This window comes from Homalodisca vitripennis, chromosome 3, assembly GCF_021130785.1.
Source record: "Homalodisca vitripennis isolate AUS2020 chromosome 3, UT_GWSS_2.1, whole genome shotgun sequence".
In the NCBI taxonomy this organism is placed as follows: Eukaryota; Metazoa; Arthropoda; class Insecta; order Hemiptera; family Cicadellidae; genus Homalodisca; species Homalodisca vitripennis.
This window is the reverse complement of record NC_060209.1, coordinates 148,645,308-148,670,476: the sequence shown is the minus strand read 5'-3', so window position 1 is coordinate 148,670,476 and position 25,169 is coordinate 148,645,308. Positions and strand designations below refer to the sequence as shown.

Here is a 25,169-nt window from a genome sequence, read left to right as displayed (position 1 = left end):
CTCAAGCAAAAATTAAATTCTATGCTTTGATGAATCTATTTCCGAAAAAAATTAAAATTTTTCATGAAAAAGGGAATTAGGTAATTGAATCCTTCCCCTTTTTTGTTAGTTACAGCAAAATTACCTGATATGCAATTAGTTGTATACTAACTGTCAGTGTAATAATTTTGTTTGGCAACAATATTGTATTTTTCGTTACGTTCTTTTTACTCTATGGTTACGTTCAGTTCCAGTTACGTTTCTTTCTTCCTCATCTGAATCTGAGTGTTGGTATAGATAGTGAGCAGTATTATTTATGTCAAATTTTCTAGTATAACAAATAGGATCTTACAATATTGTAGTCTTAGCAAAAATTTAAACTGAAAGGTCTAAATGGTGTAACATCAAAAATGGGCTGTTGTTTTAGCTGTAAAGAAGACAGTTCTTCTCAGGTATTCACTTGTTTCATTGTCTAACCTTGTTTTCACCGGTTGAATCTAGGTGACAATAGGGTTTTTTTTATAATTTAATATAGTGGATTTTAACTTGTAATTTATTGTAGGTAAAATATAGAATTAATCATGAAAATGCTAAATGTGCATGTATGCCTTCAGTGCTGAATTTTTGTAGAATGTTCCATCATTAGGCCTATATTATTTTTTAAATCACCCTAATAGTTATAACTTGAGCTTATTATGAGGGCATTGTAATAAGCAGCCAGGGAAACAATCAAATTATTATACCTGGATTATGAATTATAAATAATTTATGATTGGTCAGTTGCTGAACCCTAAAATGTTTACTCTATTTTCAGAAACCCAATTCCTCCTGGTCCCGCATATTGATTGACTAATTAAGATATAACTCAAAACTTAAACACCAGTAATTTATGTGGGCTCCAGCGTCCAGCTCTAGAGTGATTGATAATATCGAATCATCAATTAGAACAATTTAAGAGGAGACGTTAATAAGCGGCCTACACTATTTTTCCGTTGTTTTTATTGAACAATTCAACATATTATCCAACTTCGGTATTGAAAAATCGTAGACAATAAGAGTTATAATAAATTACCATAATAAGAAGAATCTCATAAATTACAATTATTTTAAAAACAGAAATTTAACATTAACATTAAAAAACAAACTGTGGCCTAGACTTAGATATCAAAGAAACCTTTCAATAATTATAACAGACAATAAGAGTTATAATAAATTACAGTAATAAGAAGAATCTCATAAATTACAATTTTAAAAACAAAAATTTAACATTAAAACATTACAAAACTAACTGTGGCCTAGACTTAGATATTAAAGAAACTGTTCAATAATTATAACTTGCCCAGCTTGATATCAATGCCAGCCAATTTGTGAAATGGAGGAAAGAATTCTCCCCATGGGTTTACCAGGAGCCAAATCAAGATGTTGAAGCCAATTAAACAGTCACTTGTGAGAAATATCTCACATATTTTCCTCATATTCATCGCTATTTTCAAAGTTTACAAATTTTAGTTACTTCTTGCTGTTTATTGTTTACATTCATATGCAAAGTTTAATATCGAATTATTCGTACGGATAAAAACAATCAAACCATTCGATAATAGCAATTGAATAACGAGTGTAGGCCGTTTATTAAAGTCTAACCCAATTTAAATGTCAGACATGTTTGTTTACCCTACTTAGTATAAAGAAGGTTGTATTATTTTATGTAATCTAAAATGCATACATCTCTTAGACATATAAAACTATAGCTTCACTATAATACAATCTTAAAAGCCTATAACGTAATTCAGTAGATATAGGGTTTCTTCAAGATTAGGGGTTAGAAACATTAAACTCTGTTTTATGAATGTTCAAAATGTTTGAAATTTCAAAACTTAACTAATACAGTGATGGGTTTTTGTAGTTATATATTGACAATAAAGTACAATTCAAAATGGTATAAAAATACAAATTTACTTTAGAATAAACTAATCTTTGGTAAATCTTAAGCTCAGCGACTACCGCTCCGATCGCCGTAATTTTTTGCATTCTAACACAGGTTAACGTAATTTCACCGAAAAAAATAGTCCCGATTATCGCCGTAGCCGTTTACTCCCCCCCCCCAAAAAAAAATTTTTTGAAAAAATTAAATTAAAAAAACCTGACTGACAGTGCATTTATTCGTTTTTTTGGTGTTATTAGTTCGTAGGGCACGTAATTTCACCGAAAAAAGTAGTCCCGATTATCGCCGTAGCCGTTTACTCCCCCCACCCAAAAAAAATTTTGGATAAAATAAAATTTGAAAAACCTGACTGACAATGCATTTATTCGTTTTTTTGGTGTTATTAGTTCGTAGGGTAGTAGTCCATGTACTAATTCTAGTATAAACTCGTCTTATCTTATCAGTAATAAACGCGCGTCGCATATCTTTTGCCTGTAATGAAACCTGCGTTAGTTCTGTCTGAGTGTTGTGTGTGTAAGCAGTTATGCGTGATCTGGGCTTGGACTTTGCAAGCTCGAGTTAATTTTTTTTCTAAAAGAGCAAGCAGCGCGAAGCGCTGCGCAGCGGGCAAGCATCGCGTGATCTGAATTTTGAATAGGCAAGCTAGGGTCTTTTTAGCGTGTGACAAGAACCATCGCAAGCCATGTCAATAACTTCACTAATTATTCCTTGTCCATGTGGGTTCGTTTGTGTACGTCTGGCGGTCAATCGAAGCCGTCCTATAGGTCACGTGACCCGTCCGGCCAATCGGAAACCTTCCTGTTTGTCACGTGGCTACTGTCAATTCATCAAAACGTCCATGGTCGGCCATTGTTTTTAGTTTGATAGTCGAAAATCTTGTTATTTATGTGTTTTGTATTGCCAACATTGTACTGCCGTAAAACTGGTTTTTATATGTTAGCGATAATCGGGACTATTTTTTTCGGTGAAATTACGTTAACCTGTGTTAGTACGAAAAACCTTACGGCGATCGGAGCGGTAGTCGCTGATCTTAATATTTACCTAATCTTTTTACAGTACATTTTACAGAATATTTAAAATTCAGATCTTTATTTACTAAAAAAGTAACCATTCCATCCCTACATGTTTCAATGCAAATTTGAAAGCTCATATAACACCACTGATATCACAGTTTCACCAAGATCGTTGTTTCTAAGAAATAGTGTGGGGAAGGTTTTTTTAAGAGGAAACAGTGCTTCCCCCCCTTCTCTCACCCCTCTCTCGTCACCACTGACCATCTGACTTTGGAAGATAGACTTTGACCTTAAACCTGTCTGACATTCCTTACTGGCCAAGATTGGAATTATTATTTATAATTTTATACTCAATATGGAGGTCCTTATGGAAAAATCTACTAGATTCTAATGAACAATTCATTAGCATCTATGTATGAAATTCTCACTAATGATTGAATTGATTCCAGACACTGAATATAACAACGGCTGCTTTTAAAAATAACTATTTATTAAACAAATTTAAACCATTTGTAAGTAAAAATTATGTTTAGTTCCAAAGTTTGAAAATAAATATCAAATTTCTAGTTTGGATATTTAAAACAATTCTGTTTCAAATTGGATGCTTTTTTTATAGTAGTTACAAAATCACATCTCAAAGTATAAAGGAAAGTCCACTATTCTCCATCCTAATAAATATAAGTCCTATTAAATGTTTGATTTTGGATATTTCCATAAAAATTATACAACCTGTATAAAGTTAACATTTATATAAACAAAGATGTTTGTTATTTACAAAATACTAACGAATTTGAAATAATTAATTAGCCAATAATAAACAATATTATCAAGTATGTAAATATGGTTGCTTAAAGCATTTTCATATTGAATAAAATTGAGTATTTTATTTTATAAAAAGAATTTAATTTCTTTTTGAATTGAATTGAAAAATTCAATTCAAAAAGAAATTTATTTCACTTTTTTTTACATAATACATACAAATAACAGTAAAGTACTAATACTAAAAAAAAATTAAGCACAGCATAATTATTCTAAACAATTAAGTACAATATCCTAAAAAAACTAAAATAATTAATAATAAAATAACATAATTTTGTAGTGAAATAAATTAGGTATATCCCAAAGGCAAGGCCCGTGTGGGATATCCATCACTTGAAAAAACACTTAAAAACAACACAGAAGACAACAGCTGCATTTGTGCTGACTAAAAAAATCAAAATACATCTTTTTTACGTAAAAAAATTTAAAGGACATTTAAAATAAACATTTATTATTTCTGCCTTAGACATTTTTGCTATTATTCATAACAAGTAAAATAAAACAATAAAATATATCTAAACATTTATTATAATGAGCTATACTTAGAATTGGATCAAATAAACAAAACTTAATTGATAAATGAGTTAACTGATAATATTTATATATGCAATCTAGTAGGAAACTAATTTTAGATAGACCTATATTAAAATGTAAAAATCATTTATCCCCTTTGTGAAAGAAAAAAGAATAAACTATTCAATAACGCTAAATAAATTTTCACAATCAGGAAACGTGAACAATAGTTTTTTTAGGCCAACTAAAAATTGTGAACTAGTTTCTTTTTTCTGAATTTTGAACGAAATTAAATTAAATAAGCGTGGTGCATTAAATGTATAAAACTTTTTATAAAGAGTTAAGTTAGGCTTCGGAACTTCCACTAGTAGATTTCTTAATTGGTAGGGCCTATCTGATATTTTCTCCAAATAAATTTGATGTACTTCTGATGTAAAATAGTTTTAAAATTTTAAAAATATATAGATTTCTAATGGGAAGAATTTTGAAATTAATAAAAAGTGGCCATGAATGTTCCGTTCTATGAGCATTGGATAGGATGCGGATGAAGGTTTTCTGGAGTACAATGATAGGATATAAAGTAGTAACATATGTACCTCCCCAACATGCCAAGCCATAGCTCAGTCTGGAACCTACTAAAGCGTGATATACTTTCACTAAAACTTTTGTAGGGCATATACTTCTTAGTAAATAAAATATTCTTACACTCTTTAACATTTCTGTTTTCAACTTTCCTACGTGGCTTTTCCAAGGGCTTAACCAGGCCTAAATACTTAATTTTTTTAACCTTACTAATTTTTAAACAATTTTTTGTAAGAAACTATATTCTTACACTCCAAAAATTGTAAAAAATTCTATAAATGGTGATAATTATGTGACTTTGTAGGGTGGAGAGGCAAATGAGCACACCCGCTTACTTGTGGATCCTGTCAGTAATAATGCATCCTCCATTCAGAGAGTCAACAGGTAAGGAAAACAGTGCATTGTAGTATATAATAATGTGATTCTGTAGAGTAGGGAGGCAAATGAGCACAATCTTACTTGTGGATCCTATCAGCAATAATTCTTCCTCCATTTAGAGAGTCAACAGGTAATGAAGAGTGTGCATTGTAGTGATTATAATATCATTTTGTTGGGTAGATACTATCCTGTAGAGCGCCGTGCAAAAACGGACTAATTTCCCTTTAGCGCTCATTTATTGAAAAAATCCAAAGTTAATTTTTACATTTTTTAAATATTTGTATCCTAGGTATGAATAGATGCTCCCGCTATAAATAAATGCAGCTGTGCGAAGCGACATCTGACCGGGGTGTTGAACTGCACTTTAGTCTGTGAAGATTACAAACGTGGAATAACACAACATAACCACTCCGGGTAACCATGACTAAATATACTGCAGTATCCTCATTTTCTATATCTCCTTCACCTTATAAATAAAGGTTTACACCATTCCCTTAAACAAAAAATTATTTGATATAATTTTTTGAAAAATTACAAATGTTCTTTCCTGAATTTTTAACATTTGATATTGTCATTTGGAAATGTTGACCGACCCATTCGGTGTCGTTCAGGCAACTGCCAAAGCGTGATCGGCATGTAAAGTATACTTATAAAAGCATTATTACTGGTCACAGACCTTTAAATTATACATCAATCAATGTATATTGTTTTTAATGTTTAGTGACCTTCGATTTTCTTAAATCCATTTTCTACTTGTCAGTCTGTGTGGTTCCCTACAGGTGATTTTATTCTTAACTTCTATGGAGTGTAGGTGTGTAAATAAATCAATTTTTTCTTTGTTCAGATGTTTTTTATTCTAATTTTTTATTTTTTATTCTAGTTGTAGTATTAAAAGTACACAGTTGATTATAGTACTCCAGAATAGGTGATCCTTGTAGATCAAGTGATATTCATGACATCATAATGAAATCTGACATGACCGACTCTGTTGAGTTTGAAACAGAAGTTGTTGCAATGCTATATTGTTGTCTTTTTTGTTAATTTTGAATTAAAAAACTGACTTCTATGATTTTATTATGATATAGATTAACCCTTCCAACGCGGCTAACGCCTATAGACGCGGAACTGCCGATGCTTTAAACGCGGATAACGTCTACAAATGCAAAAGCTTTACTTTTGAAATGGAGAAGAATTAGTTGTTAAAACTTCCGTAAGAGAACAGATCGATGTTCCTTTCGACTGTCGGGACTAGACAAAACGCTTTGTCACCGTTGGTGGACGTTGTAACGGTATCTACTCGGGTTGAAAGCAATCACCGCCATTTTTTGTAAGACCTGTGACGCGGCATATGCCTACAGACGCGTTCGTTTCATTCAGCTGTTTAACTACGTGTGTGTTGGTCGTATGTTGGTTATATTGTTAAACAAAGTGTTTTGAATCAGTCCGTTGTTATTCTAATAGTGTTTTAGTTTGTTTTACTAACATTTAGTATAATTTTTTGTTATAATGGCTAATCCAACTTTTATCATGTTACTACGAACAACGTAGTTTGAGCGCATTTTTGGTATATTATGTGTAATATTTTTTCCCTATTATTTGTTTTGTATTTTATACCAGTTTCACCATACATGTCCAGTTTATTTATTCTAAATAAATAAGGTTTATAACTACAATATTTGTTTCATTTCCCTTGTAGGCTATCGTATAAATAAGTTTGTGTTGAATTTCGTATTATTACATTTCAAAATTTTATACTGAACTTATTTATTTTTATGTACTAATTATACAGAAACTTCAGTTACAATTTACTTATTATAAATAACCTGTATAAATGTAATGTAATCTGTCAAATATTGTTCCTATGTACATTATCCTGCAATGCAGTTTATTCAAAATTTCAAATGTTTTCGTGCGTATAAAATTCTCAAAAATATGTAATATTACATGTTTATTATTTTTTCTTATAAAGGTAATACCAAGGAATATGAAACAAAAATTAGCATTGGGAAATTTAAAAAAAAATATTTTTTTATGTCTTAGCGTTTGACAGTAATTTATGTAAATTAGCGCTTTAAGGGTTAAGTAATATATTAGACATGTTAAATATAATACACGCTATAATTTTTTACTTAAACCTAAGTTCATTTTATTCTCTAATTTTTAACAGGAAAAATTATATTCAACACTTTATACATACATTACATATAATATTTTTCATGAAATTTACAAAGAAACCCTGTATCACTTACAAAAATTAGTACAAATTATAGAATTTCTGAAAGACACTTCCAGCGTTAATGAACAATACCCCCTACCTAAAATATTTAGCAAATTAAGTTTCTTGTATATCAGCTTATTTTGATAGATCGTTTGTATCAAGTAGTGGATTTAGTTTGGGTAAAAATAAATCGGCACAATCGTACTGAAAAGACACAGCCTACATATTTTAAATGAGCTCAGTAATATTTAAAGATGGCTACGTTTCACAACGAAATTGGTTCCAATCTAATAAATTAGTAGTTAGATATAAATTAAATTAACCCTTCCCACGCGCAAACGGATATATCCGTTAGGCTTAATTTTGACCGAAACGCGGTAAACGGATATATCCTTCAAAGTCTATTTTGTGTTATTTCATAAATTGTAGTTGCCGTGGAATCCGCTAGAGTTCAAGGGAATGTTGAATACTTGTTCAGAAAAACAGATGTTTCAGTTAGAACCTCATTGGCGTGTCGCAGTGGTAGGAGGGCGTGGCTTTGTCCCTCGTGGTGTGATTTAGCATCAGTCTGCGGCGAACCATTACGCGGTAAACGGATATATCCCGGCATGGCATATTTTAGTATTTAACGCTGTTTTGGCATATTTCCTTATTTACTGTTAGTGTTCCTGTTGTATTTAGCCTTATATTATCTTTTTATTTTGTTATTACTTTATTTGTTGTGTCGTTATAGGCCTATATTGTTCTATGCAATGGCGAAACCTGACAATTTTTTGTAAAATTTGAAAATTTGTTACAAAATATAGGGGTCTGATTATTTTGTGATTCTGTATTATTTTTTTATTCCTAATAGCCACCACTAACTAGAAAAAAAATTAAGAGTTGGTAATATGTACAAAAATTTTTTTTAGTTAATTACGCGTTATGAGTCAAAATTGAAAGATAAATTCTGTGTGAAGGGTTAAAATTCAGGTAATTAATTATTATTACTTTATAATTTAAATTTACCTAGGAATTATTTCTGTTTTAAGTGATGACTTCGAGTCCCAGTATCCTAATTCACTCCCAAAGAAGACTGATGAGCAGTCAGCCTTAAACAGGATTCTGCAGGAAGCTGCAACGTAAGTGTTTTGTTTGTATTAGGATATAATTACATTTTAGGATATATATTTAACCCTTTGCACACCAAGTAATTACGTATATGTTTTGCCCTAGCGCCACAGTACTGAATATTTTAATTTTTTGAAAACTGTAAAGCCATTTTTTTATTTGTTTAAGTAATTGATTTAAAGAATAAAAAACCATGAAATGCTTTTATGGGCATTTTTTAAAACGAAATATAGATATTTTTCTATTTTAAGTACCAGTAGGTATGAAATGAATGAAAACGTTATTTTGATAAAACTGTATAATTTTTACAAACGTATACCGGTACATGAACTAGATATGATGTGTGATAAGTAAATAAATACACATTTTTGAAAACAGTAAAAAGATATTTTACAAACTGTTTTCGGTTTTTTTTTTACGAATAATTGTCCAAAGTATGAAACGCCTAAAAAAACATGAATAGAAAGAAACAGCTGTTACTGATTGATATTCCTCAAACGTTCAGTTGGCACGTTGGCTAATGGCACTAGGCAGCAAAAGTGACTTTCTCTGCCATCTAGCGGCAAATTCGACAACTATTAAACTATTTAATGTTGTAAAATGTAGTTTGCGGTATAACTCGCTATGGGCGCTGTACGGACTTTTATGCATGCGAAGTAACTCGCTTATGGCGTGCAAAGGGTTAAGTATTCATTTACTATACACAAACATTTATTATTTCTTGTAATAATACATGAATTTGTGATGAAGGTCTTAACAAAATATTCTATAAAAAGAGTAGAAATTCTCAAAATATTGTGAACGGTATTACAAATGTTCACTATTATAGATTAATTAAGTGATATAACTACTTATTTTTGTATATTTCATAATTACTGGTGTTGGAAAAGTAATTGGCTGAGCTTTAGCAAAAACTGAGTTCGATGATGGTGCAGGCCACTCCATGAGATTTGGCTGAGCGTTAGTGAATTATTTTTACTTCGGTCCTATGGGTAACCCTGTTGGCAACAACAAAGAGCAGAATAAATACATTTGCAAGCAAACTGAATCTATTCATTTGATATTTCAGCATTTGACTTTTATTCTTAGAGTAAAAAAAATTACTGGTAAGGCAATGTTTAAACTTGGTGATAAGATTTGATCTCAGTGCACTCTTGTGTTGTAGTACCCTTCTCAGCTCACTGAAACTTCTAAATTTGAAAGAAGTTTGTTTTTGTTATACTTATTATTATTTATATTGATATTGTTAATATTAATATCTGTGTTGATTCTACATTTGTTAAACTTTTGTAAAAAGTGGCATTGTCCTAGAAAATAAATTAAATTAAATGAACACTGCTTTGAATTGTCATTTAACCCTTTGAATGCCAACGTTCGATTTTACCGGATGTCAAAAGTTATCTGAAAAGTGCCAACGTCCAATTTTACCGGATGTCAAAAGTTGAGTGAAAAGTGCCAACGTCTGGTTTTACGTTCGGGAAAATTCACTAAAAATCGAAAACAATATTTTAAAACTAATATTATATTCAAATTCAATTGTTTGTGAAGAACGGTTTTTTTCAAAATAAATTGTTATTGTACACTTCTGATCAATTGACTTTAACGTAAATCAATCTAGAACTCATATTTAAACATTTTTGGATTACATGGCTACCGGAAACAATGTGACATTAGTTTGTTAAATGTTGTTTAACTCACTCATTATTGAAGATAATGATATACATTTTTCAAGATTTATAGACAATTGAACACCCTTTCCAGTGATATGGACAAAGAAAAGGATATGATTTTTTTTGGTAATAATAATTAGGTTGAAAAATTAAATTTAACCCTTAAAGCGCCGTAAGCGCATATGCACGCGAGGATCGACTTTGCTCTAAACACTGTAAGCGCGTAGACGCGCAATATACTTGTTTTTATTATTTTGCACTGTTAGTTCAGAGTTTGTCCGCTAGACTGTGCGGGGTGTATGTTACAGTAGTGTAGCCACATCACGTGACAACCTTTGTGTTTATCGATCGATACTGGACTGGTTTTTGTTGAACAGCTGGCAGTTTGGTAGTACTGCTCAACGCCGCAAGCGCATTTATGCGTACGTCACTGCCTCGCCGGGCAGCTCTTGTGTTCTTCTTCATATCCTGTTGAAGCAGTGCGAATAGTTGATCGGTAAACTACTGTGTAGTTTTATGTGTTATATGAAAATCTTTTTATGAAAGTTATATATTTATAAACTTTTGAAATAAACAGTTTCTTGAATGGCGAATCCAGATGAGGCTTTGAGGCCTTTCACACCCTGCCCAACTTTTAGGATATGCATATTACCCAGTATTACATACCAAATGTATACTTTTTTATTTGTTAACCCTACATTTACTGTATAAAAGTCTTTTTTCCTCGTAGAAATATTTTTACTCCTTATATTTATAATTATGTATTTTGGCTCGTTGTTCCGAAATTTTACATTTATTTTTATTATTTACATTTAGGCTTGTTTTTACTCCAATAAGTGTTACAATCTTTTATTTATTTCTATAAACATCTGAAAACTATTTTGTAATTAGAAAAATAACACCCGTTAGAGGACTAAGAATTTGGAAAATATTTGGTTTTCATATTTATGGCATGTAAATTTAATTTTGTATAATAACTTTGTATTAAATATATAATATACTTATTTTCTAGTTCTATTCTAGTACATATAAGCACGCAATGTCATCATTTATATACATAATTAAAAAAAGGAAACAGTAACAGAGTTCTTTAAGCATTGGGTAAAATTTATAAAGGAGCTGGAACGCTAAATAGTAAATCAATTGTATTTTGGGCAATAAATATGATAAAAGATATTTTTTTACAGTTTCTGTTTTATTTTGTTACCTAAAAAAAATTTTTAAATTAGCGTTGAGAAAATCTAATTTTAATTTTTTTATAATAAATTATATATAATAAAAGCGCTAATCCAGAGTTAGGCTGAAACTGTTTGGCACTTTAAGGGTTAAATAAATTCTGGAATTTTTTGACGTAAGTCCATTTTTTATATTCCTAAATCTAATTTTAATATGGTAAATTTGTTATTTTATGTTAATTAGGCAGAGTTTTCAAAGAAATGTTACAAAAAAGTATGTTAAAAGCTTATTAAATAATCAAACTGTGAATTTTTTTACTGGAACCTTGCAAAATACCTTCAAAAGGGCTGGCACTTTTAGGTGTACCCACTAGAAAAATACCAGGCACTTTTCAGCACACCCACCCAATAAATACTTGGCACTCAAAGGGTTAATGAACGAAATTGGGAATGCATTAATATGGTAAGATATACCTGTTGACTTTAAATTTGACATGAAACTTGCTATTTGGGGATGAAAGGATTTGTATATTAGAAAGTTTGCAACATCAGCGAAGCCTGTTGTGCCACATGGTGAGGCATACTCCTACCTTGTAAAAATATACATTCACTGTACACTGCTACTATAACTCCTGGTATCTGACTAATGAACACCTAATGAGCTGTTAATAATTTGTATAATTTCGCTTTATCTCCGAGATGACAAAAACATTTTAATAAAGTTCAGAACTAATTTTGTGTTTAACTATGTTTTAAAAAGTAAGCCCTCCATCCCCAAAGTAAGACATTTCAAACTAAAATTACTCTTTACTGACAAAACTGTATGTGGAACATGTGTCAGAGTGTAGTACAGGTCTCAAAGTGCACATTTTGTAGAAGTATATTGTTTCCTTATTAAGTACTGTAGCTTGTCATCCAAACATGCATTTGGAGGTCCCTATAAAAATGTCATAATACATCATTGTATATCAAAGTATTTTGTACCATAACTATATTATTATAGTATTATACATATTATTTTATTTTGACTAAATCTGGATCAATTTATCTGTGCTGGTCATCCTCGTTTCCCGGCTTTTGGTTAACAATCAATCTTGTCAGTAGCAAGAGATTTCACCATGGATGTTGTGATAAATCTGTGACTCGGAGGCTGTTTATTGTACGTATTAAATCATATTGGCATTTATTATCTTGACTTCAAATAGCCAAAAACATATCGCAAATACTATAAACCCAAATTTTGTTGATAATTTTCCTTTGAAAATTACGCCACTTGTATCAATAGTGACTTGGGGTATAAAACAGATTGCTATATTTTTATATGTTGTAAAAGAGGATCAATAAAAATCTCTTTTAAATAGCATTATTTAAGTTGATGTTGACTTGTCATTTTCAAAAATTCTGTTTGTTCAATGTTACTGGAAATGGAACATATCCTTATGGCTCTGTTTTAAAGTACGAGTATGACTCAATTGATGGTAGCAGAATAAGCTCCATGGGTTTATGACTGTTTCTTTCAATTCAACAAGAGTCATATTTTTCCACTTTTTATGCTAGCAAATGTGGGTTTGTATTTGTTAGTCACTTAGTTGGTATACCAGTATGCCTTTGTGCATATATGAGTCATAATATATATATATATATATATATATATATATATATATATATATATATATATATATATATATATATATATATATACAGGGTGATTCATAAGAGGTGTGCAATATTTCAGGACTTGATACAGGTCATCAAAACAAGGAAAAAATCTCCATTGCACATGGGTCCGGAAACGTACCGTTTACTGTCTGTCTGTTTGTGTTTTTCTTGTAAACCATCATAAATAAGAAACTACAAGAGATAACGAGTTGAAATTTGGTACACTTACTTTAGGTATCTTTTTCTAAAATGGAACAAAATAAACTTAATTTTGCTCATTTTGTTAGAAAATGGTGGACAGATAAATTCTTTAAATAATCATAACTTGTAGGGCTTTTATTTAAAATAAAACTTTGAAATGAAAAAAATGTGCGCTATTTTCTTATAAAAACAACAATATCTTTTTTGCACCGATATTCATATTATTAACAAAACTGAGAATTTTTTTGTAAACCTATTACAAGTCTTTTTGCAAAAAGGCTGCTGAGTCTAGACTGGACAGTTATTATGAGTGGGCAGTGCATTCAAAAATTCAGAATTCAAATCAAAATTTTTTTGAACAAACATAACAAATAAAAAACACCTTTACTGTATATTTGTAAAATTCTTGTAACACCGGATCAGAAATATTGGGTTTTTAATCAGCTGCTAATTTAGAGGTCTGCTGTTTTAGTAATCAGCTGTTTTAGCAATCAGCTGTTTTTACAAGTTTTGTTGTAACAATGGTGTTTAATTATTTCAAATTGTCTCATAAGGATTTGCCTACAACATGGCCACCTTTGGAGACCTCTGGGGATTTCATACATGGTGTACTGATTACAGACTGGATCGAACCTGAGCAATAAAAGTTTAGAAAATATCTGTTATACAAATCAGGATAAGACACAAGGTTGGCTGATAATTACGACTCCCCCCAAAAAGGCTTCTAGCTAGCTACACCTTTAATGTCGCAGTCGTAAATGCATCAGATAATTTTTTTAAAAGACATAAAATACTAAACATTAATGAAATTTTATGATTCATTCCATGACGTTTTACCTCCATTGGCACTTTGAACTGGAATGCAGGTTTCCTTATGAAGACCTGATCAATTGTTTTTGGTTGTTTGCAGAACTACTGAAACTGTAAACTGCCAGGATTTATTTCCTAGTTCCGGGTTGTGTAATATAGGCTATTAGACTCAGGTGTTTGGCAATAGGTTATCCCTTAGAAGAAAAAGAATACAATGAAACATTACAATGGATGAGACTTAATTATGAAAGTGAGGCGTAGACAAGTCTATAGTATGAGGTAAAACACAAAGCCCCCACACTAAGCAGAGATCAAGATATATCTTGCTTTTAACCCTTGAGCTGGCGGTGTCTGCTCCTGTACTGGCTATATTTTTAGCCGTTTGTAAGAATTACATTAAACTGTTATATACTCTCTCCAAATTCTTCAGTTATACAACTTATGATATTTAATTGCTTTCAAAATATTCCAAATAACAATAATAAATTATAAATAATCATTAATATTTTTTTTATTTTCAAAAAGATTTCTGTGCTTGAATGCACTAGATATGAATTTTTTAAATACTTTATAACTTTGCACTATCTTATCATATATGTATAAAAGATTTATTAAAAATCCAAAATATACAAATGAAGCATTATTTTATCCTTTACGCAAAATAAATGTAGTTTTAGTGGCTTTACTTAAAAAGTATTAACTTTTTTAGCACTTTTTAGCGCAAAATCCACTAACATTGTATTTTCAGCATTTTGTACAATTTCTTTACAACACTGAAATTCAACCTATTTATGATTTATTATGCATCACTGTTTTCAGAAAAACTAAAGGAATAATAAAATTGGCATATTATTGTTATTATAGTTTTATTTTATTCACAAACAGTTTTATCTTGATAAGGCCTGATAGCCTGATAAAGATGCTGGTTCCAATTCAGCTTATAGTTCTCTCAAATAAAATAGATTATTCCTAAAATTAAGTATGACTTTATCAGCCATATTACTAATTACCAAAACAAAATATAAACTAAAAATAAATGAATTAGACAGACACCAACACACGACGACAGCAGACGTAACTAATAAGACAGTCGGCCTGGTCAACTGGTCACAGTCAAAACAGTTGCTTGCACGTTTCTTCTAGCCATACAAAGAGGGATAGAATTTGATTTATTGAGTATTAATATACCTCAATCGAAAGTTAGATTATTCTGCCATCAATTGATATTCAGTTTTAATCCGAAACATTGAAAATACGCAAATAATAAGCAATTTTCGAAACGTCTGTTTACTGTCATATATACGGCAGTGCCAGTACGTGAACGGCCTAACTGCGGTATATACAGCAGTTGCCAATTAGAGGGTTCATCTTTATTTGAAAATACTAAAATTGATCATTATTATTAAAGAAGCGCAATAGTGTCACTTGATTGTTTTTGTGTTTATAGGAATGTAATAGATGTTGCAGCGATGGGAACTCATAACTTGGAGCAACACGAGTATATGGAGCGTGTGAAACATTACTCGTTGAAACTACAAGGCGTGGCAGGCCGTTACACTCCTGCCCCCAAACAGTCGTGTCTGCTAGTCGACATCCCTGCTCCAGACAGACTTTTAGCTGTCACTCCTGTCCATGAGTCTGACATCCACCAGGTATGAGAATATACGAACCTGCTGTAGAGAAAAACAGTAGTAGGACAAGTTTTGTATTTAAATTAGGACTTCAAGTTATTATAACCCGTTATCTTGTCAGCTATAATCAGCTGATAAATTAAATTGTTCTTAAAAATACAATTAAGTTTGACAATGACAAATCTACTTAACCCTAGAAGTGTGGCAAGCTTATATGGTATACACTTTAAAATTCAAACAAGAATGTGTCAGGTAAATTTTGGCGCATATTGTTTGTGTGTGTTAAAAAATATTTATCTTTCTAATAGCCAAATTTTACATGTGTCAATGAAGCTGGAAGTTAAAAACTGTATTTTTCAACATATTTTATGCTCCTAGACATGTAACATACCGAATTTAAGGAATAAAATTTAAATCTGTTAGAACGTAGTTGTTCAAAAATAACAATGATCCAAATAAAATAAAATCTCTACTTACACCATTTTTTACTAATTGCTGTAACGGATCCATTGAGTGGAAATGTGTGAAACTCAGACGCTAACCTGACCTGGAATCCACATATTGACAGCCTCTGCAAGAAGCTAAACACTGCCATCTATGTAATAAAAAGAATAAAAGATGTAAGCAGTTGGGAAACAGCGAAAATCGCATACCATGCACTTATGGAAACCCACTTGAAGTACGGAATCATTGAATGGGGCAGCACTTTGGCAACAAACCTGAAGCAAGTGCTGAAAATACAAAAATCGGTTGTAAGATCTCTAACCAATCTGGATATATATCCAAGAACTCATTCCACACGTAGACAAGCTTGGACTTCCCAAGGTAACACGACCACATTGCCACAATACCCGGAATGTGTCTCTGATACCGCCAGTCAAACATCGAACTGCCCTTCATGACAAGAAACTCTCAACAATGCAAGCACGACATGACTTTACAATCAGCTCCCAGCTTCCCATGTATCATATGTGTAATCTGACGCATAACTGTTCTCAATATTTATGTTAATAAAGAGATTATGATTCTGAGTGTGATAGATTTCAAAACAATTCAGTATAGATTTTCATATAATAAATTTTATATTTAATAGAAATTATAAACAATTAGTATTAAAATAAGATATAATAATATTTTTTACAATTCCTTAGTATCGAGAAGTTATAGGTTTTTAAGTTAAACATTTATGGATTTGAGATGAGTTCTTATTTATAACTGACTTTTAAACTTTATGCTTGTGTTAATCTGATCTTCAGAAGTGCGGCTGGCAGCTAATTAGTATACTATTCAATCGTATTTGTCTTGCAACGCATTCGTTCAACTTTCCATACATTTGCAAGCATGTGCACATTCGTACAATTATTGATGCTATTTTCGCCCTGTTTGTTAGAGAAAAAGTCAGTAATAGTAGCCTGCTTACGTGATGTGACGTTGATAATATCCAATGAGCAATCCAATTCAGTTATAGATTTTACCATACCATCACTTAAACCACTTTAGAACACCAATTGGCTTCACGAGCCTCTTTTAAATTCGGGTCGGGCATTACACAATCTGGTTCATTGTCATCTTCGGCAGCCACATTTTTGTCCAGAACAGAGATCACAGAAGAAAATGGCGTCCGTCAACTCCCCACACATAGCCAAGTCGTCATCAAAAATAACAAAGTCTTCGAACTCTGCATCCTTCTCTAGCTCCAATGTTTCTTTGACTATTTCCCTACCCTCCGCAGTATCAATTTCTTGTGTAGGAGGCTGGACTGAATTGTCATCCTGAGTTGTGACAGTGAATCCACTCTTCTTGAAACAATTACAAATTGTAGTCTCTGTAACTAGACTCCACTCTTTTGTGATCATCCACATGACGTCCAAGACATTGATATTTGTAGGTAAACGGATTTCCATGTCTCTAAGGAACTGTTGTACGACCTATTTTCTATAACTTACTTTAAAACTTTGGATAATGCCCTGGTCAAGCGGTTGCAGTTTGGAGGTTGTGTTAGGAGGAAGGTACTCGTCCTTAATGTTACTTAGCCTATGAATGTCTCCATGAGCCGTGCAGTTATCAATGAGGATGAGAATTTTCTTCTTTTTCTTATTCATATCTTTGTTAACACTTTGAAGCCATGCACTGAAAGCGTCACAATTCATCCAAGCCTTTGTATTCGCCATGTAGTCTGTAGGAAGTTCATTCACGTTTTTAAAACAACGTGGTTTTTTTCGCTTTTCCAATTACTAAAGGCTTTAATTTATGAGTCCCTGTGCAGTTTGCTCCCAGCATAACTGTGAAACAATGTTTACTATTTTTCCACCATGGCATTTATCACCCTTACATGACAATGTTTTGTCAGGTAAACATTTTAAAAGCAATCCGGTTTCATCTGCGTTATAGATGTTTTCTGGTTCATATCCCTCGGTTAGCTCCGGAAGTTTATATTTCCACTCAGTACAAACACCATCATCGACTTTAGCACTTTCACCGCACACTTTTTGAAAAATAAGTTCATTTCATTTTTTAAAGTTTTGCAGCCATCCATTGCTAGCTCGGAAGTTCTCGTGTCCCGCTTTTTCTGTTGCGCTTTTTATTTAAGTATAGGTCCACTCATTGCAATATTTTTGTCTCGGCACTGCTTCAACCATTTAAGCACACACTCCTCTACGTCCTTCAGCTCACACAACTTTATCTTTCTGATTTTAGAACACAGTACACTCCGTCATCGAACTTCTCTTTCTTTTTCTTTAAATTGTAGCTAAAGTGCTGGGCGGAATACCAAATTCTTTCGCGATGTCCAATTTTTTTCGTCGGATTGTCTTCAACGCATTTGATAATTTTTCGTTTACACTCTACGCTTATAGCGTGCCGTTCTTTTTGTTAGTGGCGTCCATCGTCACTAAACTATTGTAACTTAATTCCGAAGCACCACACAATCCAAACTTTCCATGACAACTGAATAAACTCGTCTTGCAATTCAGACTGGAGTGGCTGTGACTAAGCTTTCATGTCGAGACATGATTGTTTGTTTTTTGTCCTTTGTTGCCGTTGTGACGTTTGTTTATGTTCATTATAACAAGGTGCAGTCGTGGAACATTCGTTATATAGATGTGAATTTCACTACAAGAGATTCTAACAACAAAAAATTCACTATACCGAGGGTGATTTATTTTTCCCAGGATTACTAAAAATTCGTTATATCGAGGTTGTGAGTATGCTTTATTTGTTATGTAGAGGTGAAATTTGCATTGATTATTATGGAGACTTCTAGGGGATTTAAAAAAATTTGTTATATCAAGGAATTTGTTATAATGAGGTTCGTTATATTGAGGTTTGACTGTATTCCTATACAAACATAACATGACAATACAAAAGCTGTTTACCAATTATGTCTTAGAGCCTTTGAATATTATTACACTATTTTATATAATCATTATTAAATATAATAATAATATTATTGAACTGTATTTGATTAAATATTCTGATAATTATTCGTAGTTCTTATTATGTATGATTATTTCTTATTGTTTTTATAAATAAGATCAAAAGAAGAAACGTTACATAGGCAGAAATTTCTTAGGATTTTTTTTTTTTTTTTTTTTTTTTTTTTTTTTTTTTTTTTTTTTTGTTAGCTGTAGGCTATTGTGAGTTTATATCTTATATTGGCTAATGTCAATATACTTGTAGAGTGCAAAATGTGTAAAGATAGTGTTGTCCTCATCGGCTGCTGCTTCAAGGTCACGTGCCAAATGGACTCCTCTCTCAACTGCACTCTCTGGTGGTCCCTACTGTAGAATATTATATTATATTATTTGCTGTTGATAATATAGAATGATGATGGCAAATGTTCGAAATCCTATTATCCTTTAAACCATCAATTGTCACTAACAATTTTTAATCAGAGAATCAATTCTTTTCTTGAAAAACGCCATCCGCCATTATTTTTGGAATTTAATCAGAGTCCCACTCATACATACAGAAGTTGGTCTAATTTGCCTTTTCATGATTACTTTTGAGATTTGACCAGGAAATTTTGAATTGAGGAATTAAGATCGATGAATGTATGAATCTCCAAAGAATTTGTACGTGTACAGTGAGTAAAATCAGTATTTTATTTTTATTTATTTTATAATAAGGGGAAGTAAGCAATGATTTCTTGAATTTTCTTTTTGTTAAAGATAAAATTAATATATTATGTTATATACAACGAACTATACTACTGAAACGCACACTGCCCATAAGCCGCATGTTGTGGTTTCCGGTCGCATACAGCTATGTGTTGCGGGCGTATTCACGGCCTCACAGGCACTTAAAATGGATGATAGAGCATCACGACTGTTTATGTTGAAACACGTATCGTCGTTTAACACAGGATTTTGCATTCTTGGCTACTCTTCATATTCAGTACGTCTGCTCTGAGCAACTCAACTAGTTTTTTAATGTTTTCTATTTAGTTGTCTATGTTGGTAATATTTGTTATTTTGTGAATAATTGCGCTGCGTACAAATGCACGTTGAAATAGACAAAAGGTCTGAATTGACATTAAGAGTTTGTAACCATTTTACTGGTAGTGTTTTCAAGGGACATTTAACTAATGACGAATTCACTGGAAGCCACGAGTTATTTTTGATTAAAACGGAGACTTAACTATTTAAAAAAAATAATATCTCACCACATTGCAAACAAGAAAACTTTGGACATGAAAAAAATCCAACTTAGGAATAAGGCAGAAATTGAACAAAACAATTTTATTTTCTAACAAGTAGATTAAATATGTCATGCTTATACATTCCATGTTGAATATTTTGAAAGAAAATACAGTAAATGAAATCGGGGTTTTCCACCTGGTACGTATTGTAATGTCTGTAGTCTTTGTTACCGACTTTATAAGAAAAATACCAAGTCAACATCTCAGTTATTTTGATATTGTAACAATATTCTGTTTTCTATAATAAAAAATAAAAAATCCACAATAAAAAGCAGCTACTAAAATTTGTAAAAATAAATCAATTGCTGAATCAATATTATTAAGTCTAGAACAGCGTTTTAAAGTGCTGTTAGATCATTACTATAATGCCTGCCATGTGGGCGGAGTGAGTTCTTACTCATTTTGAGCGCCTGCAGATCCAGGACGCAACCCCTGATTCCGGCCTGTTTCTGGGCCCATAGTGCGTTCCATTAGTATAATTTGTTGGTTATATTCTATGTAAATTGATTTAACTATGAGGTATTTATTATTAACCATGCCCATGATTTATGAGATAAGTTTTAATTTAACAGTACAAAAGAGAATCTCATGAAACAGAAACATATTATACCCTCAAACCTCCAAAGAAATTATTTACAATTTTAAACCCAAGTTTTAACTTTTCATTTTAAGTTGTGAATGTTTCCTGTTGTTTTATAACTTGCTCAACATGAAGATTTATTTTTTAACTACTTACCCAGTTTTTATTTGTTACAATTATGAGAGGAGTCACTTTGTAACTCAGAGGAAAATTTGACCTAGTGACAATGAATGGTAATTATTTTGAAAGTTACAATAAACTTTATTATTTTCCCAAGTACAATTTCAGTGAGTAAAATTTCATATTTTGGTCTACATATTCTGAATGATATACATCCATTGTAGATAATACCAATTTCTTCCCTTACCTCAATACCTCATGAAAATTATTTGGTTAGCAATCATCTAAATAAAAGGTATAACAGAAAAAAGCTGGTTTACTAAAGAAAAAATAAAATTGTGGCCAGATGTAGGATAGTGCTTACATTTGTGAGGTACATTAATTCCCTTCTACATTTTGAAAAATTTTCTCATGTGACTTATTTGTTGGTGTGGTTAATTCTTTGTTCATTACCTTTTAAGAGTCCTGAAACTTTGAAATAAATTATTTACTCCCATAACTGTAATACTTAACAAAATTAAACCTAGTAGTTGAGTATGTTTATTTAATATCAGTCACTCATATAACATGTTGATTGTGGTAGGACGCAGCTAGGGACTAACTCAACCATCTTATGTTAACCACAGACTGTCATTATCATGTTACAGATCATGTCAGTATGTGAGACGGCAACAGCAGCCTTGGCAGAACTCAAGGTGGAACACAAGGAGGAGTTGGTCGTACCCTTCAGGATTCCTTGAGAGTGAGAGACAAATATACAGAGTGTCTTCTATCTATTTTTATATAAGTGGTTTTATAGCTTCAACACTGAATCAACATTACCCAGCTTTCAGTGTACAGTATCCGGCTCTGTTTTAAACTATATTCTTTTTCCAGTTTCAGATTTTGCTTATTACTGTAAAGATTAATTTACATTTTGTATAATGGATAACCGATTGTATATAATGTATTTATTCCAAACAATTATGGAACAGAAGTAGAGAATGACAACAACTAGCGTATTGTGTATTTGCACATATGTTTAAAAAACTTTTGTCAGGCTAGACTGTTTAGTTTTGTATAAAATACCCGTTATGTTATTATTGTATAGTTAGTGAAAACATGCCTATTACTTAAGTTAGTAAACTATGGAAGAAAGTGCCCAATATTACATTATCATATATGCTATGATCGTAGCTTGTTTCCTGTGGTCTTGCCATATAAAGATTGTCCAGTTCCATATAACCTTGAAAATTTATTGAATTATTAGATTTATGTTTTATAGAATCTATTGAAATTATTTTATTTATAATTGATGTAATTTTATAATAAGATTTTCCAAGTTTTGATTTTTATTGAATGTGTGCAATTTTTATGCATTCTCACCTAAAATAGATTAAAACAATTTTTTAGAAATTTCCAATAAATTCATTCGTCCCCAAGTCTTGTGGGATGTTTAAATATTTTGTTGTGGATTACCACATTAAAAATTTTGAAAATATTCACAACAACAAAGGTGTTAAATATAATATCTCTAATTGGATCTGACAAAGTCTTCTTTGAGAACAAATTAAGCCCTAAAATTAAAAAACAAATTGTCAACCTGTTCCCAATATTTTTTTTTTTTTTTTTTTTTTTAAATAAAGTTATAGAAAAATGAAAAACCTTTAATTTAATTGTATCTACACCTTTTGTTGTATGAGTCCCAAAAGTTAATACGGTATGTTTGTTATAAGATATTGGAAATTATTATATGTTTGTTATTGTTGCCTGGTTATTGTTAGCAATCTTTTGTCATTAAAATACTTAATTTTCATAGTACCAGATTTTAGGATAGTATTTCCCAAATAATTCTATTAAACTATGTCATTTATCCATAATCTGTATATTAACATGTGATATTTTGTAGATGGACCTGCAGTTCTTTTTACAGGTATAACACTTCAATACTGTTTACTGTTTAAAAGTGCTCATGGGATTTCTCGTACACAATATTTATCTTACTGGAGTGTTCAGTTGGAATGAAAAATATCAAATGTGAAAATTAGGTTGTTTGTAATCACATTTGATGTAACGTATTGTACAATAGATAATTTATAATGTAATATTTTAATATAATTTTATAGACATTAAGTAGTTTTATATTTATATCAACTGTTATTGCCTTAACTAACTAATCGAAGTTAATTAATTGATCTTGGAGTTTTTAAATTTACTTATATAATATAATAGTGTTGTGCTGATTTGTTGTGAAGGAAAGTAGGTCAGAGTTTGGTTTTAACAATACCTCTTTATATTTATAGCCCAATAGTAAATAAACTGTACAACAGGAAAACTTAAAATATTATTTGTAATCCATAGTTCATGCAAATGTAAGCAAATTGTTATACTCAAATGAAACTTTAAAAAGCACAAAATATCAATTATGATAATGTATGTAATAGACTGTATGGGCATTAAAATTATGTTATCGTATTGCATGAATATTGTACAAAATTTATTTATCTCCTTAACAAAAACATTCATTTAACAAAAATATACAAAAAAATCTTCATAAGATGTATTCAAAATATTGTACTTACTTTACATTAGATTACTTTCTGATGTTTCAAAATTTTTATGTACAATTATATAGCAGGTTTGATTTGACCTAAAATACTTATTACTACAATTTCACTGAATTAATCTAATGTCCGCAGTCAATTTTGTATTCCTGTAAAAGGGCATTACTTTTCAATCCTTATTACTCACAAACTGTGGTGTTAGTTAAGTTTACCTGGTTTTTATTTATTTATTTATTGAATCATGTAAAATATGATATATCTCCATATAACACTAGAACAGCACACACAACTTAACAGGTATTAAGCAACAATGTTCCTGGCATGACCACAGTAATGTATTAACAATACATATATATTTGTATGAAGGTTCTTGGGGTTTCATATCACCATGTTTAAATCACCAGTTTTTTTTTTCAACCCCTAGATCAACAGTCCACTCTAGTCCTGTTATTTGTATATAAATATTCATAGTTATTAAGCATTTTGTATATTTGATTCATTCTCATTAAAAATGTGATATATTATTATATACAGTCTTTATCCACTCTTACTCCTGTTTTATAATTAGTTTCTATAAGTGATGTAGTTCTCATCACTAAGAACAAAAGTGATTTTTTTTGGAAATTGTGTTTTACGAACAAGGTGAAGTGGTTATATAATAAAAACTCAACACAGTAACACTTTCAAGTTTACATTACAAAACAGGTGTCTTTATGCATTTACTTATACTGAAATAATAATGAAGTTTGAGATAAGTGCATTAAAAAAAAACCTGAAATGTGTGCCAACTAATATATTAGATTTTTGTTATAGGTCAACGATAAAAAATCTTTTTACAGACCAACTTGGGCATAAAAAAAAGCTGTTATTTGTTTGGTATGATAAAAAAACCATTTTTGAAATCTATTTCTGCCTGTCATAGTAAACCAAGAACATATTCAGTACCTCACATCCAGTAGTAACTAGCAATATTGACAAAATAGATAAAATAAACATTTAATAAAATAAAGAAAATTATCCTCCATTATCAAACACCATCTCCCAATATTAAACCAATATTGTGTTCTATTCATCACATCAGCACATTAGATGGGCACTTACAAACCGCATCACTCAAAGATCTTGTTCAGTGGCTATAAAAATAGAATTTTGGATAAAATTCAATTGAAAGCATGCTACATTTATTTATACAAATATTCCATTTTCAGCTGGTATTTATGGTTTTAACTTGTAAAAATTATGGTTTTATTTGCAATTGTTTAGATTCACACTTGATCATTTCACTTTTGATGTTGGAGAGGCCTTATGTAATAAATTTAAAATTATTAGAAAATTGTGTAAACTTTTTTTCTACTACAATAGTTTTTCCACTAAGAAGTGCTTCTCCTTCAAGTAATTTTTATATCAGAAATATGCTGATGAAACTACAAAGTTTTATGGTAACATGTTTTGGGTAGTATCCTGGTAAGCCCAAGTAACCAAAGTGCTATATGATGATAATAGGTAACACTTGAAGGATAAGCTATA

At 31.1% G+C, this 25,169-nt stretch overlaps 1 protein-coding gene across 1 annotated transcript; it reads left to right on the top strand.

The window, feature by feature from the left end:
- The first annotated feature begins 235 nt into the window (after positions 1 to 235).
- Positions 236 to 24,171, top strand: LOC124357643 (ragulator complex protein LAMTOR1). Its single transcript, XM_046809619.1, has 5 exons — positions 236 to 431; positions 5,153 to 5,232; positions 8,476 to 8,565; positions 15,517 to 15,721; positions 21,747 to 24,171. The coding sequence occupies exons 1-5, from the start codon at positions 390 to 392 to the stop codon at positions 21,837 to 21,839; spliced, it is 510 nt and encodes a 169-aa protein (XP_046665575.1). The 5' UTR covers positions 236 to 389; the 3' UTR covers positions 21,840 to 24,171.
- The last annotated feature ends 998 nt before the right edge of the window (positions 24,172 to 25,169 follow it).

Coding starts and splice junctions, on each gene's coding strand:
- LOC124357643 (XM_046809619.1), top strand. CDS start 390: ATGGGCTGTTGTTTTAGCTGTAAAGAAGACAGTTCTTCTCAG. Junction 432..5,152: donor AAGAAGACAGTTCTTCTCAG/GTATTCACTTGT, acceptor GTGACTTTGTAG/GGTGGAGAGGCAAATGAGCA. Junction 8,566..15,516: donor ATTCTGCAGGAAGCTGCAAC/GTAAGTGTTTTG, acceptor TTGTGTTTATAG/GAATGTAATAGATGTTGCAG.